The sequence below is a fragment of the Athene noctua genome, chromosome 3, assembly GCF_965140245.1.
Source record: "Athene noctua chromosome 3, bAthNoc1.hap1.1, whole genome shotgun sequence".
Lineage (NCBI taxonomy): Eukaryota > Metazoa > Chordata > Aves > Strigiformes > Strigidae > Athene > Athene noctua.
The window spans coordinates 55,238,291-55,250,961 of record NC_134039.1 but is presented as its reverse complement, the minus strand read 5'-3'; the positions used below and the strand labels follow the sequence as shown (position 1 = coordinate 55,250,961).

General features: G+C 40.2%; 1 protein-coding gene across 4 annotated transcripts in view; it reads left to right on the top strand.

Annotated features, from left to right (window-relative positions):
- PDZRN4 (PDZ domain containing ring finger 4) overlaps positions 1-10,427 on the top strand; it is a 275,991-nt gene extending 265,564 nt beyond the window's left edge. For all 4 annotated transcript variants that reach the window (XM_074901541.1, XM_074901540.1, XM_074901542.1 and 1 more), the window contains 2 exons: positions 1,455-1,571; positions 8,303-10,427. In XM_074901541.1, the coding sequence (XP_074757642.1) occupies positions 1,455-1,571; positions 8,303-9,829 (1,644 nt within the window). In that variant the 3' untranslated portion in view covers positions 9,830-10,427. The remainder of the gene's footprint in view (positions 1-1,454; positions 1,572-8,302) is intronic.
- Positions 10,428-12,671: the final 2,244 nt, after the last annotated feature.

The window sequence follows — 12,671 nt, the reverse complement described above, 5'->3', positions numbered from 1 at the left end:
AACTAGTGGCCATTACCAAGTGTTTCAGAGAATGGCTTTAAAAGTCCCATTAAGGACAAATGTAAGAATTACGTCCTCAAGAAAAAAAGCCTGCTTCTAATCCCAAAATGTTAAAGGCTGACTTTGCCAAGGGAAATGGTGAAAAGCTTATGCTTCTTATAAGAGGAAAAGTTCACTGACATGGGCAAAACCACATCAGAGTTTGTGAAGGAAACAATCGTTTACTGACAGTATTCAGCTAGAAGTACCACACAGCACCAGTCGTTCCTTGTGTAGCTTTGAACCACTACTTACTAGTTTGGTGTAACTTTTCTGAATGGCATCTGTGGCCAGAGCTCTCCTGGCTTTGAGGCAGTGGTACTTCTGCTGTAGGTGGCAGTGGTACTTCTGCTGTAGGTGTTGACCCGTGTTACATTGCTCTTGCTGTCTTGGGACATGAATAGTTGGTACTCTTGTAATTGTCTAATGCTGAGACTTCTACCTTTTGTCATCTTTTTGTCACCTTCTTCCTCTGGTTCCTTCATCAGTGACAAAACAATAAGTGTTTTCATCTGCTATGAACTCATCGTTATAGCCAGGAGTGCCACTGACCAATATTTTCCTTTACAACACCGTGTGCCATCTGGCAAGGGATTACAGATACAAATGGATGTGTGCCACATGCATAGATGTGCACAATGAACAAAATAGGAAGAATGCCATTTTGGGCTAGGGGTGCCTGTTTTATCAGTTTAGAAAGATGTGAAGGGTGTAAAGTGGGTGTGGGAAGAGGATACACTCATTTGACAGAAAACAGCATCCCTTCCTGTCCTTCTGCAACACTGTCTTCACCAAATGTCAAAGTATTATTTTACACTTGAGGAAAACAACAAACAAACAGAGAAGCCTTGCTTCCAGGCACACTGCAAGAACAAAAATAACCTCACTTCAAGTCACCACATCTTTCTATCACTGTCCTCTGTTTGTTTACCTGGAAGATCAATGGGAAAATGGTGACAGAAATGCAACATAAGGTTTCTATTGAGGTGGTGGCAGCAGGGCACAGCGCTGGGATGGAGGTTGTGGAGGAAAGAACCCGGTTGCCTCCTGGCCCTATTAGTAGCATTGCTGCTCTTTCAGCGCAGGGGCTCTCGGCAGTAATGAACATGACAGCTTCAGGATTATGCGCTGCGCCTTTCATACCTTTTGAAAGGAAATAATGTCTGTGCTGTGCAGTCTCCTTCATTATGAGAGAAAATCAGTCATACTGTTTCAAGAAAGGATAAAAGGCATGAGTCCCATTTTTTATCCTTTTTTTTCTTCTTCTCTTTTTGAGACATGAACTCCTACTGCCTGGCTTTATGAAGAGAATCATTAGGATAAAAAGAACTAGTCAAGCATTGCCATTTGGGTTTACCCGGTTTTAGCATGTGTCCTTGCTAACATAATATAATGTGCTAATGTATTCTTTGCAGCTGGAGGAAGGGTGGCTGGATGATGAAAGGAATGAATTCTTAGAGGACTTAAACTTGGAGATGTTGGAAGAACAGCATAATGAAGCAATGCAGTACACAGTCAACGAGGTGGAGCAGGTAGGACTGCTACTAAACCTATAATTTGAAATTTTGCTAGGTATACTTTTTTATTAATGGAGAATGACATGGTACACTGTAAAATGGGGTCAAAGGCTTTGATGGAATTCTGTCTCTAAAATGCTGTGAATTCTGGCACACTGTAGGTAAGGAAAAGGAAAACAATAGATGCTTAGGCCCAGTATGACAAGTTAGCAAACAATTTAGGAGGCTGTGATAAGTGCAGATTTCTCATTTTCTCTGAACTCTTGGGGTAATATTGCTTTCCTTCTTTAATTCTAAAGTGTTTGGGCTTTATGTTGTTATATTTGATGTCAACTGGGGGTTTTTTAATAAATTGTATCATTGTAGCACCTAGAGCTCTGAGCTGGGATAGGTGCCCCTCTTGTATGCATGAAAGGTATTAGCCATCCCTTGTGCCACAGAGCTTGCAAAACAAGATGGAAAAGGTATTTAAAATAAACAACAGGTGTTTTGGTAATACAAGTGTATTTTTCTTATACCAACAGCGCACAGCTCAGCATTTGTTTTGTTAATAGAGACAAATAAGCATATTGTTCCATAGTCTCAGCTTGCTGCTGTTCTCACTTTTACATGCCCATATGTGCTGCAAGTGGTGTGACTGTGTCAAAGATGCATGTGCACCCCCAGCCATATAGTTTCATTAAGGGATGGGTCTTCTCAGTTGTACCTTATTGTGGAAGATGTAAGTGACCTTATCCACTCCCAGATCAGATGATCTGTCAGCATGCACACCTGTGTGGAGCCAAAGAAATAAAATCCAAATTAATCTCCTGGCTTCTGCATATATGCAGCTGGGGAAAAACTGTTTTTCCACCCACAGAAATTTGTGAGTTACATTTTTTTCCCCATTCTGAATTGCTTGAAAGCAAAGCCCAAGGCATTTTTATTTGAAGTGAAGGAGAAAGACTGTGAGAACCCTCCTTCTGGAAACCAGGGAGCTTATTTGGCTAACAGGCGACCTGGCTTCAAGTACCTCACCACCTGGTCCACACTGGGGGCCTGAACATGCGTCTAGAGAGTTCCCTCCTCACCTCCCCTCCAGCCTTGACGCTGGGCTATTGACTAGGTGATAGCCCCTGTTAAAGCAATTCACTGAATATAAATTAAATATTCATTGGGGTAGAGACACTGACAGAATAGTTAAGTAAATTGTCTGGAATATGATAGATCATATTGCACATCCTATAAGCATTTAGTTATTTACATAAAGTGGAGTAACTCCAGGATCAGAGGTGAAGGGAGCCTTGCAACAGGATTTACAGTGGCCTTTTAGTTATGACCCTCTTTTCCAGGCCGTGACCCAAGACTCAGTTTCCCAGGTTACATGTGCTAACTACTGCACAACTAACTACTTTGAACTGATATTTGGCATCTTGTTTATTTTTTTTAACTACAGATTTTATCATGGATAGCAAAAGATTTCCAATCAGAAAGAACACTTGTTCTTCACAAAGCAATTTCCTTTGCACAGTGACATTTTCATGCAAACCCCCACTTCTAGTCAAAATTCTTGAGCAGATCTATCTACAAACTCCTACTAGCCCCTCACATGACAAGCTGGGACCTCTGAAATCACTTCACAGTTGTGACCTTCCACCCCCAAGTTCTTGTCAAGAACTGAATTTCACCGAATTTGGTTTGCAGATAGTGTTAAATAATTGAACAGTGGTGTTCTGTGAAGTGATTTCACAGAACCCATTGAGACTGTTTATTCCCCATTGGGATTTTATACTAAGGATAATTTTTTTTTCCTTCTATTGAGATTTTATATTACTTTAGAAGAGAGCTACACATGAAAAAATTATGGTCACTTGTGCTCTGTCAGTGTCTGACATTGGGTTGCTTGAAGTAATTGTAGGACAACCAGATATTTCTTGGCCCTTCTGATGAGTAATCGAATCATCCAAATGCAGCTTGGTGTGTAATGGGACATCAGTAATTTGTGACAGCTGCTATATCTCTAGACTCTATGTAGTGACTCAGCAAGTTGGAAAACTGGTTCTTTACTCCTTGTTAGGCTGGGAAACCTAGCAGTTTCCTGAGGCGAATCACATAATCCATCAGAGCGATGAAACTGCTCTCATTGCAGCTGCCAGTGGCCAAGCTGAGTATCTTCAAGTCCCCAGTTGGCTGAGGAGATTTCACTCCAATGCCAGCCTCATTTTTTGTGAACCAAAACACGGTCCTCTGGCATCGTGAATCTTGCAAGCTGCAGGAATGAATACACACTATGGCAGAATATCCTTCCAAATATGAGTCTGTTTTACAGAATGCCATTTTAACAGATAGTGTGAACTGTCACAGAAAAATTTCATACAGTTTATCATTGAAGAATCAAGTAGATAGTCATGTGTTTCCTGTATGGTTTTGAGCTACTCTACAGAATTCAGTCAAGAATTGTATCTTCTCTGTATAGAATAGTCCAATAAACCTTGAGGAAAGATGTAATTCTCCATATTTTATAACTCATTGTATTCCTTCCCCTTTACAACATCGCAGTTCATTGTGCAGCAGAGATAACTTTCAAAAGAATACCATATATTTCCCACACAGAAATTCTTATCAGTATCATGAAATATATCAAAACCTATTATGAAGAGAAAGAATTGGATACAAATTTCATTCTAGTTCATCCAGAGCTGAAATGCAGTGAAAATATCTGGGGGAAGTTCTTTTTTGAGAGAGGCCTGTTTTAAAAGAACAGCACTGTTTGCAGAAGGGCATTTTCCCTTTTAGTGCACCGCTGAAATCAATCCCAATCTTCCCTTGTGGCTGCAGTACCTTGTGGTTAGCCTGCTACTCAAGATTCTTCTCACTGTGGTCAGTTTCCCTCTCACTGACAGAGACTGACAGGAGAGCCCAGTGGCTATGTTTATTAAAACCTTTTACTGAATCTCACTGCCTTCAAACTTTAGTAGAAGTCTGGGTTTTGAGTTGAAATACACGTCATAAATTGTAAAATGAGAATAAACCAGTGGCTGAATTCCTGCAATATTAGCCATTTTATAGGCATCAACGCTTGCTAGAGCTGAAATGCAGAACCTTTTGAGGTTCATTTATTGCTTGGTTGTACACACTGCCAGTTCGCCTTCTCATTATTTGAGTTCTCACTGCAAAGATGAGGCCTAAGGAGCCCTTTGGTATTTCAAACATAAGTAATTGTAGAAGAGATTGACAACATGTTTGAAAACAAACACTTAGTTTGGAATAGGTAATAGATAACACTGACAAAAGCAGTGCCCTGACAATTGCGACTCTCTCTTTTGAGAAGGGACTTAACCTGGAATTAGGCTTGCTACCTTTCAAAATAAAATAATCTCATGTTGTAAAAGACTGCTCAGTCTGCATGTTAGGAGCTCTGTCAAGCATGACAAATCCAGGACAGAAATGCCAGGGGCTACCTTACTTGAGTCACAGTGAATTTTTTAAAAAATACATCCCCAAAACATGCAGCACAATAAATATCTGTATTACTTTCTATTTTCTTAATTGGACTAGCTGCAAGTATCCACATACTGAGGAAGAATTTAATGTGATATGGATGTCTGCTTTAGTTTGAGAAGAATCTGATTGTACAGGCACTTGTTTCTTCCTGACAGGGAGAGGAACCCAAAGTGACTACCTGATATTCAGGTGCCTGTACTATAGACACTTACATTTGGACAAATCAATCCCACCCGTCTAATTTCTGTTAAACTGGAAAGATGGGGTCTGCTTTGTTTTACATCTTGTGTATGTGTGTGTTAATTATGGATAGAGTTACTTGAGTGGATGGCAGTGTGTTATATGCACTCAGTCTAAATAAAGTGGAAGTTGAAGAAGCAAAGTTTAAACTGTTGATAAAAGTGGCATGGAAAACAAGAGCCACCAATTCTGAAAGTGTTCCTTGCGTGAACCCAAACTGTAAAGTCTGCTTCCAACACCTATACAAATAGATTCTTTAAGGGATTTTTTCAGAAGTATGTCTTTGGTGGTGTGGCACCATACTGGAGACATCAGAGGAAGCATCATGGAGCTCAGCTCCTGTAAGCTGTATAACTGTGCTAACACATCATGGATAAGCCACCCTTTTTAAGGGGTTAAGATGGGTTTAGACATATGGATGCAAATTGTGGTATGTCACTCACCCTCAGGGTTAGAGAGCAGATCCTGGCTCTCCTCATATGCTAGTGTGAATGGAGCCTGATATTTGGGACAGGCACCCAAATTCCTGACTTTTCTGCAGCACGGCCATCCCAGTGTCTGGTGGAGCTCTTCTCCCTTGTGTCAATAGTTAAATATTTTCCAGAGCAGTAAGAAACATGGGTTGCACGGTGTAGTGCCCTGGGTGTGGTGTAGGCAACCCAGACTGGAGTCACTTCTCTGCTGAAAGGTTTGGGGGCAGAGGAGGGGAATACAAGCTGGAGCAGGTCCAAAGCAGGTGAGAGAAGAGACCAGAAGAGCTTATGTGGCGGCACTCACTTGGAGGAGGTAAACTAGAAAAATAAAAAATAAAACCTACATCTCCAGCATTCCTGGTGAATACCCTGGCCACTTGGCTGGTTCGGGTTCTCTTCTTTCTGGTTACTCTTCATGAGGAATTCTCTAGACATTGGGTTTTTCTGTGAGTGAAATGCGACATTTTGGAACTTTAAAAAAAAACGGGTGATGTGGAAAAACATTGCATTCCCATCACTTCTCCAGTTACTCCTGAAAATGAAACTAAAGTGTTGCAGCCACTTCAGAAAAATGTAGCAAGGGCCTTAATAAAAAAATCTTCCAATATACTTTATCCACCTTCACAACATTGAATAAGCTGAGGAAAGAAAGATTAGATAAATTATAATTATGGCACAATTCTACAATAGTCATTTAGAGTGTTATTGGTACTACTCTTCATATTGTTACTTTCTGTGACACCATAACCTTTTTTAGTGATTAAGTAGAAAGATCTGAGAGGATCTCAGATGGGGAAAATATGTACCACCGAATTTTTAAAACTTACAGAATTCATGAAAGTCTGCCTTTGTCCCTTGCAGTTTCAAAATCTAGTTTCAAGAAAATTTTGACACTACAACATCGAGAAACATTGAACCTTTGTATAATCCTTTGAATAATACTGAATGCAATTCTGTCTCATGATGTTTAAATTCAAGGGGAGACTTCTCCCCATTTAGGGAGAATGAAAGATAGTAGTTGGTGGTGTGGCTGCCAAAGCCAGATGACAATTATACATTTATTGTGCATTTTGTTTATCAACTGCAGATTGTATGTGCAAAAAACATATGCCATGATTTTAAAAAGAAGATTTTCTTTGCAGGTCTTGTCTGACAGCAAATTGCTAAAACATCTCAGGAATTTTTAACTGCTCTGTCACAGACACTGAATTTTCCTGGTGTTGTGTTTCTTTCAGTATTTATTTTATGCCACTCTTATATTGTATTTAGGGGGTGGAGGTTATTTTTGTTTTTCTGAGACTAGGCCATTATTTTTTCCTAACAATTGAAGAAAGGAAACCAGATGAAGGGTTTGTGATCATGAGGTGCACATGGAGAGTGCAGAAAGGATGAGACAGGAGACTTGTTTTCATCTTGTTTTACTGTCTGTTAAAGCAGAGAAAAAGGAAATTATGACAGTGGCCTCTCTGAGTTTGTTTCTTTTCACTAGGTGCACTGTACCTTTTTTCTCCCTTGATTATTACTACCATTATACATAATTATGCAATTATACCCCCTAAAGGTGAAACAGCATTTGTCTGGTACTATGTATGCTTAGATATTTGGCAAACAGGCCATATAAATTGCACTCTGCATGGTTCTTTGCTTATCCAGTTTGAAAAATAAAAAATGTCTGTCTCTTCAGAGAGGTATTATCTCACATTCTTTGAGAATATAAATAGGTTAGGTACAGTGAGTGGAGTGTGAATTAAAAAACAACAGCTTAAAATCTTGACATTATGCCCATGGTGAGCACTCAGTGTTGTTCTACACTTAATGGTAAAATGCTGGTTTTATTTCTAAGGAACATAAACTCTAGATATGCAACAAAAATGTTCTCCAGGGATGCAACGGAGAGCAGTCTACTTAAGGAAAATCCTAGAATTAAGAGTGAGCAGTCTTTCAGAAAAAGACTACTGAAAGCAGGAATTGTTGAGAGAGAGCTGTAGAGGGTGTAGTGGAACAGCCTAGCCTTCTGTAGGCTTCAATCTTGCTTTTCTCCGTGGAGGTAGCAAGGAGTTAACTGGTTAAAGAAATAAAAAAAAGAGTAGTCTTTTTGCATCCTCTTAGATTGTACTAGTCATTGTTTGATTAGCTGCTTGCTCTATTTTTTTGAAGTTATAGCAGTACTGAAGCTTTTTCCCAAGTCTGAGAAGATTTCAGCTCCATCAGTCTCTGGCCATAATCCAGAATCAAAAAAAGTGTACCATCTGGTGATCGTTATCTGTAAGCACTGCAAAGAGATGGCTTAGCTAGAGATGGAAATATTTCTTTCTGGACTTGAGAAGATATGTCAGTAGTGGTGCAATTCATCTACTTCACTCGGTATGGCCACCACAGCATGACTCTCAGAAATGTTTAAAAGCTATGAGCAGTAAGACTGCTGTTTAGTGATCTGTGTTAATTCAGTTTAAATCCGATCCCAGCTGTTTAAGCAAAACAGAGCTGGAAAATATTATTGTGTAATATGGTCTGCATTAGATAATCATTTTCGTTTGCTCATCTTTTTAGCCAAAGAAACATGAAGAGGAAGATGGCACTACAGACACTGCAACCTCATCATCCAACAATCATGAGAAGGACAGTGGGGTGGGACCTACAGATGAAAGTCTGCGTAATGACGAGAGCTCGGAGCAAGAAAATGCACCTGAGGAACAGAACAGCACTACTCTGCAAAGCAAACGGGAGCTGGGCCACAGCCACGATAGGTTAGGAAGTGTTGAGCTCCAGTGCAATGAAAGCTTTGTGTCTGGGGAATACATTGAATCTGATTTCATAGGAAACCCAGAGGAGGAATGTGAAAGGTTTCGGCAGCTGTTGGAACTGAAGTGCAAGATTCGAAACCATGGAGAGTATGATGTGTATTACTCAAGCAGCATGATAGAGTGCAACAGAAGAGAGCAAGATGGAGTGGAGCATGAGCTGCAGCTACTTAATGAGGAATTAAGAAACATTGAACTTGAATGTCAGAATATTATGCAAGCTCACCGGCTCCAAAAGGTGAGGGATCAGTATGGAGACATTTGGGCTTTACATGATGAAGGGTTCAGGAATTATAACACCAGCATAGATTTACAAAGAGGCAAACTAGATGACATCATGGAGCATCCTGAGAAGTCTGACAAGGACAGCTCCAGTGCCTACAACACAGCCGAAAGTTGCAGGAGCACTCCGCTGACAGTGGAGCGATCCCCTGATAACTCTCTCCAGAGGATGATCAGCATAACCAACAGGAAAAACCTGAGGAGCACAATCGTGGCTAATCAGTCATCCTCAGGACAAAGCAACAGGGAGATAACCTCAACCAAAGCCAAACCCACTGAGCAAAACGGTGCTGCTGAGAATGCAGTGTTGGCATCAGAAAGCAGTAGATTCACAGACCAGGAAAAGCAGAGCAGCGAGCACATTCCCTACCTGTCTCCATATCACAGCTCTTCTTACAGGTACGGGAATATACCTGCTCATGCAAAGCATTATCAAAGCTATATGCAGCTGATCCAGCAGAAGTCTGCTGTGGAGTACGCCCAAAGCCAGCTCAGCCTGGTGAGCATGTGCAAAGACTCACAGAAGTGTGCGGAGCCCAAGATGGAATGGAAAGTGAAAATAAGGAGTGATGGGACGAGGTACATCACAAAGAGACCAGTTCGAGACAGAATCCTAAAGGAACGTGCCTTAAAAATTAAAGAAGAGCGCAGTGGGATGACGACAGATGATGATACAATGAGTGAGATGAAGATGGGTCGCTACTGGAGCAAAGAAGAGCGGAAGCAGCATTTGGTGCGAGCTAAGGAGCAGAGGAGGAGGCGAGAGTTCATGATGAGGAGCAGGCTGGAGTGTCTTAAGGAAAGTCCGCAGAGTGGTAGCGAGGGCAAAAAGGAAATTAACATTATCGAACTGAGTCACAAAAAGATGATGAAAAAGAGAAACAAGAAAATCTTGGACAACTGGATGACAATCCAAGAACTGATGACACATGGTGCTAAATCTCCAGATGGCACAAGAGTGCACAATGCCTTTTTATCAGTTACTACTGTATGAACGCAACTTCTTTCAGAGAGTATACTACCAGTTTAGGTAGAGTACGATTGCCTCGTTCAATGTGGCATTTTTATATATTTTGTGACTGTTTATAGTTTGACCTTTTTTGTAAGCAAAATTACCTGGTAATTTTTCATTTGTTTTTCATATAACGGTACCTTCTTTATCTGGCAGTCTTTCTTTATCCTGCAATATATTCATATTATTCATTTGTAGAAAAAAAAAAAAAAGAAAAAGAAAAGCAAAACAAAAAAAGTGGAGAAGCCAATTAATTTCTTAACCTAATACATATCCTGTAAGTTAAGATCTGGATTTATTTCTCTAGTTCTCTTTTTTCTACTTTAGTAACAATACAATACCAAAATAAAATGCTTTATACTGTATCCTTGGCTTAACAAGTTTTAAAGTTTTACATCTTAGATTGCATCTGTTTATAAATCATACGCCACATCCCATCATATAGATAAGAATGACATTTTTCCAACTACATTGTACAGTACATTTAATCTGTAAATTTCAATTGTATTTGTCCAAGTAAGGTGTAGGTGGGCAACTCTCCTGTGTTATGTAATGGCATTGGTCATGTAGCTGGACAGTATGTGATAATTGTGAAGATGGAAGAGAAATAAATTATTGTTTATCTTTAAGAAAAAAAAAAAAAGTCAAGACTTCTCTGATTTAAACTGAGCCTTTAATGGATGAGTCATTTCACTATACATGATATTTACAGCATATAGAGATTTCAAGAACACAAGACACAATTCTATAGACTAGTTCTTATGAATCAACATTTTGTTTTGCAGAACATGTAGGAGTGATTGGGTTTTTCTGGCTTTTTCTTACCTGCAATTATTAGGTGATTGAATGATTCATTGATATATTATCATGTTGTGTACTTTCAGATAATTACTATGGGTCCTTTCCCTGGATGACCCTCCTACTTGTTCTATACATACAAAACATAAACAGAGCATATACCTAACTTTGAGCCAAATCTTGTGCAAGAAAAACTAGCAGTGGCTGTCACTGATGTTTTCATAGAAGTTAAGTAGAGAATGAAAGACAGCTAACTGAGTTAAAGGTTTTTTGTTATTGAGGAGCATCTAAGTCCCAGTGGGAGCTGGCTGGGGCTCAGGAGCAAGGGCAACTTGCTGTCAGAGTGCCTGATGGAGTCCTTGTCTCTCCATGCAGCAGAAGCACCTTGACTGCCACTGGGGCATCTTCTGAGCTGCTGCTGATGGCAGCCCAGTGAGTTATGGCAAGATGAAATTACTAGTCTTGGGCAGTCAGCAGAGTCCAAGACTTTGCCTAGTAGCCCCATTTTTTTTGCCCCTGCGCATGACTCACAACAGTTCCTAACTGTTGGCAGTGCTTTTAATAATAGGATTAGGTGCTGAAGTCACTTGGCTTCAGGCTTTAAAAGATGCAGAAAGACATACTATAGTATTTCAAAATTATCTAATTCTGGAAATTAGTCATTTGTTTTCTAACCACTTTTGGCACCAGTAGGTATTGGCAGTGCTCTGTGCATCTCCAGGCATGTAAATACCATAAGAACACTGCTCCCCAAGTGCTTAGGAAAATTATGCCACTAACAGTTCACAGTTTGATAATCAAAATATTATCCCCACCAGACTCACGGAAACATGCTAAATCCTCACTAAACATACAGCTGTTCATATACAATGAAAAATATTTCCAGTGTTTCCCATTAAATTAGAAAAAGGGAAGAATCCAAGGCCAGAAAGGATCATGGCATGATACAATATTGCTTCAAGGGGCTATTACCAGATTGTTCCGCCAGCTGAGCCAGGGGATTGTCTTTGACGAACCTAAACCATCTAGAAAAGTACACATTTTTCTTCTGGAGACATCAAAGCATAGAGATTTGGCTGTTTCCCTCGTTGCATTCCAGTGACCACACTCGTAAAGACAGGTCTTATTCCTAATCAGAGTTCAGCTCCAGATAATGGCTGTTATGCCTTTCCCTTAGCCACAGTCCTTACCGTTTTCTTCGCATTATTAAATCATGACTGAGAGCTCATTTAAAACTATCATGACACCTAAATTCAGAGAACATGAATCTTCAGAAAATGTAATATTATTTCATCACTGAGAAATAAAAGTAGGAAATTTAGTCTAATTAGAGAAAAGACGTAACTTTTCTCTAGGGAGATAGCAGGCAGGGAGGTATTAAGTAATAGGGAATAATTAGAGAAACAAATAAACAATATTTATAGCAAAAATAATAGGCTGTAAATGGAAATACATACAAATTTGAGGAGATCCGTCAAAATCTAGTGAGACAAAGAGAAGACTGAGAGGTGATAGAGTAATACTGCTGGTGGCACACCATGATGTGGTTTCTAGCTTGGCACATGCCTGCCAGAGCCCAGCCACCTTCTCCCTCCTTCACCTGCTGGAATCAGCACATCCCTGCCTAATCCTTAATCTGGGCGGTTTCCACCAGCCCATGTTTTTCTTTCTCTTTTCTTGACTACAGTTATTTAGTGACATTTCCTTTCTTCCCTAAACAGTCTTTGGGAGAAGAAATGGTGTGTTTTGCCCTGATGAAATGCCTCTATCATTCGTGCTAGTGTGGAAAATGAACACTCAACCCCAGAGCAGGGCTGCAAGGCCGCCTGGGGTGGTGATGCAGAGGGGCTGAATGGCAGGTGAGTGCTTTACTGCTTGCTGCTCTCAGCTGGTTTCTCTGCAGGGCAGGACTCCACATTGCGCTCCATCATCCCAGCAGTTCTTTATCAGTGAAATCCAAGGCTGACATCCCACATGCAGTTTATTCCTGCATATACATTTTTCCAAGTGTCATAATTTTTAATGA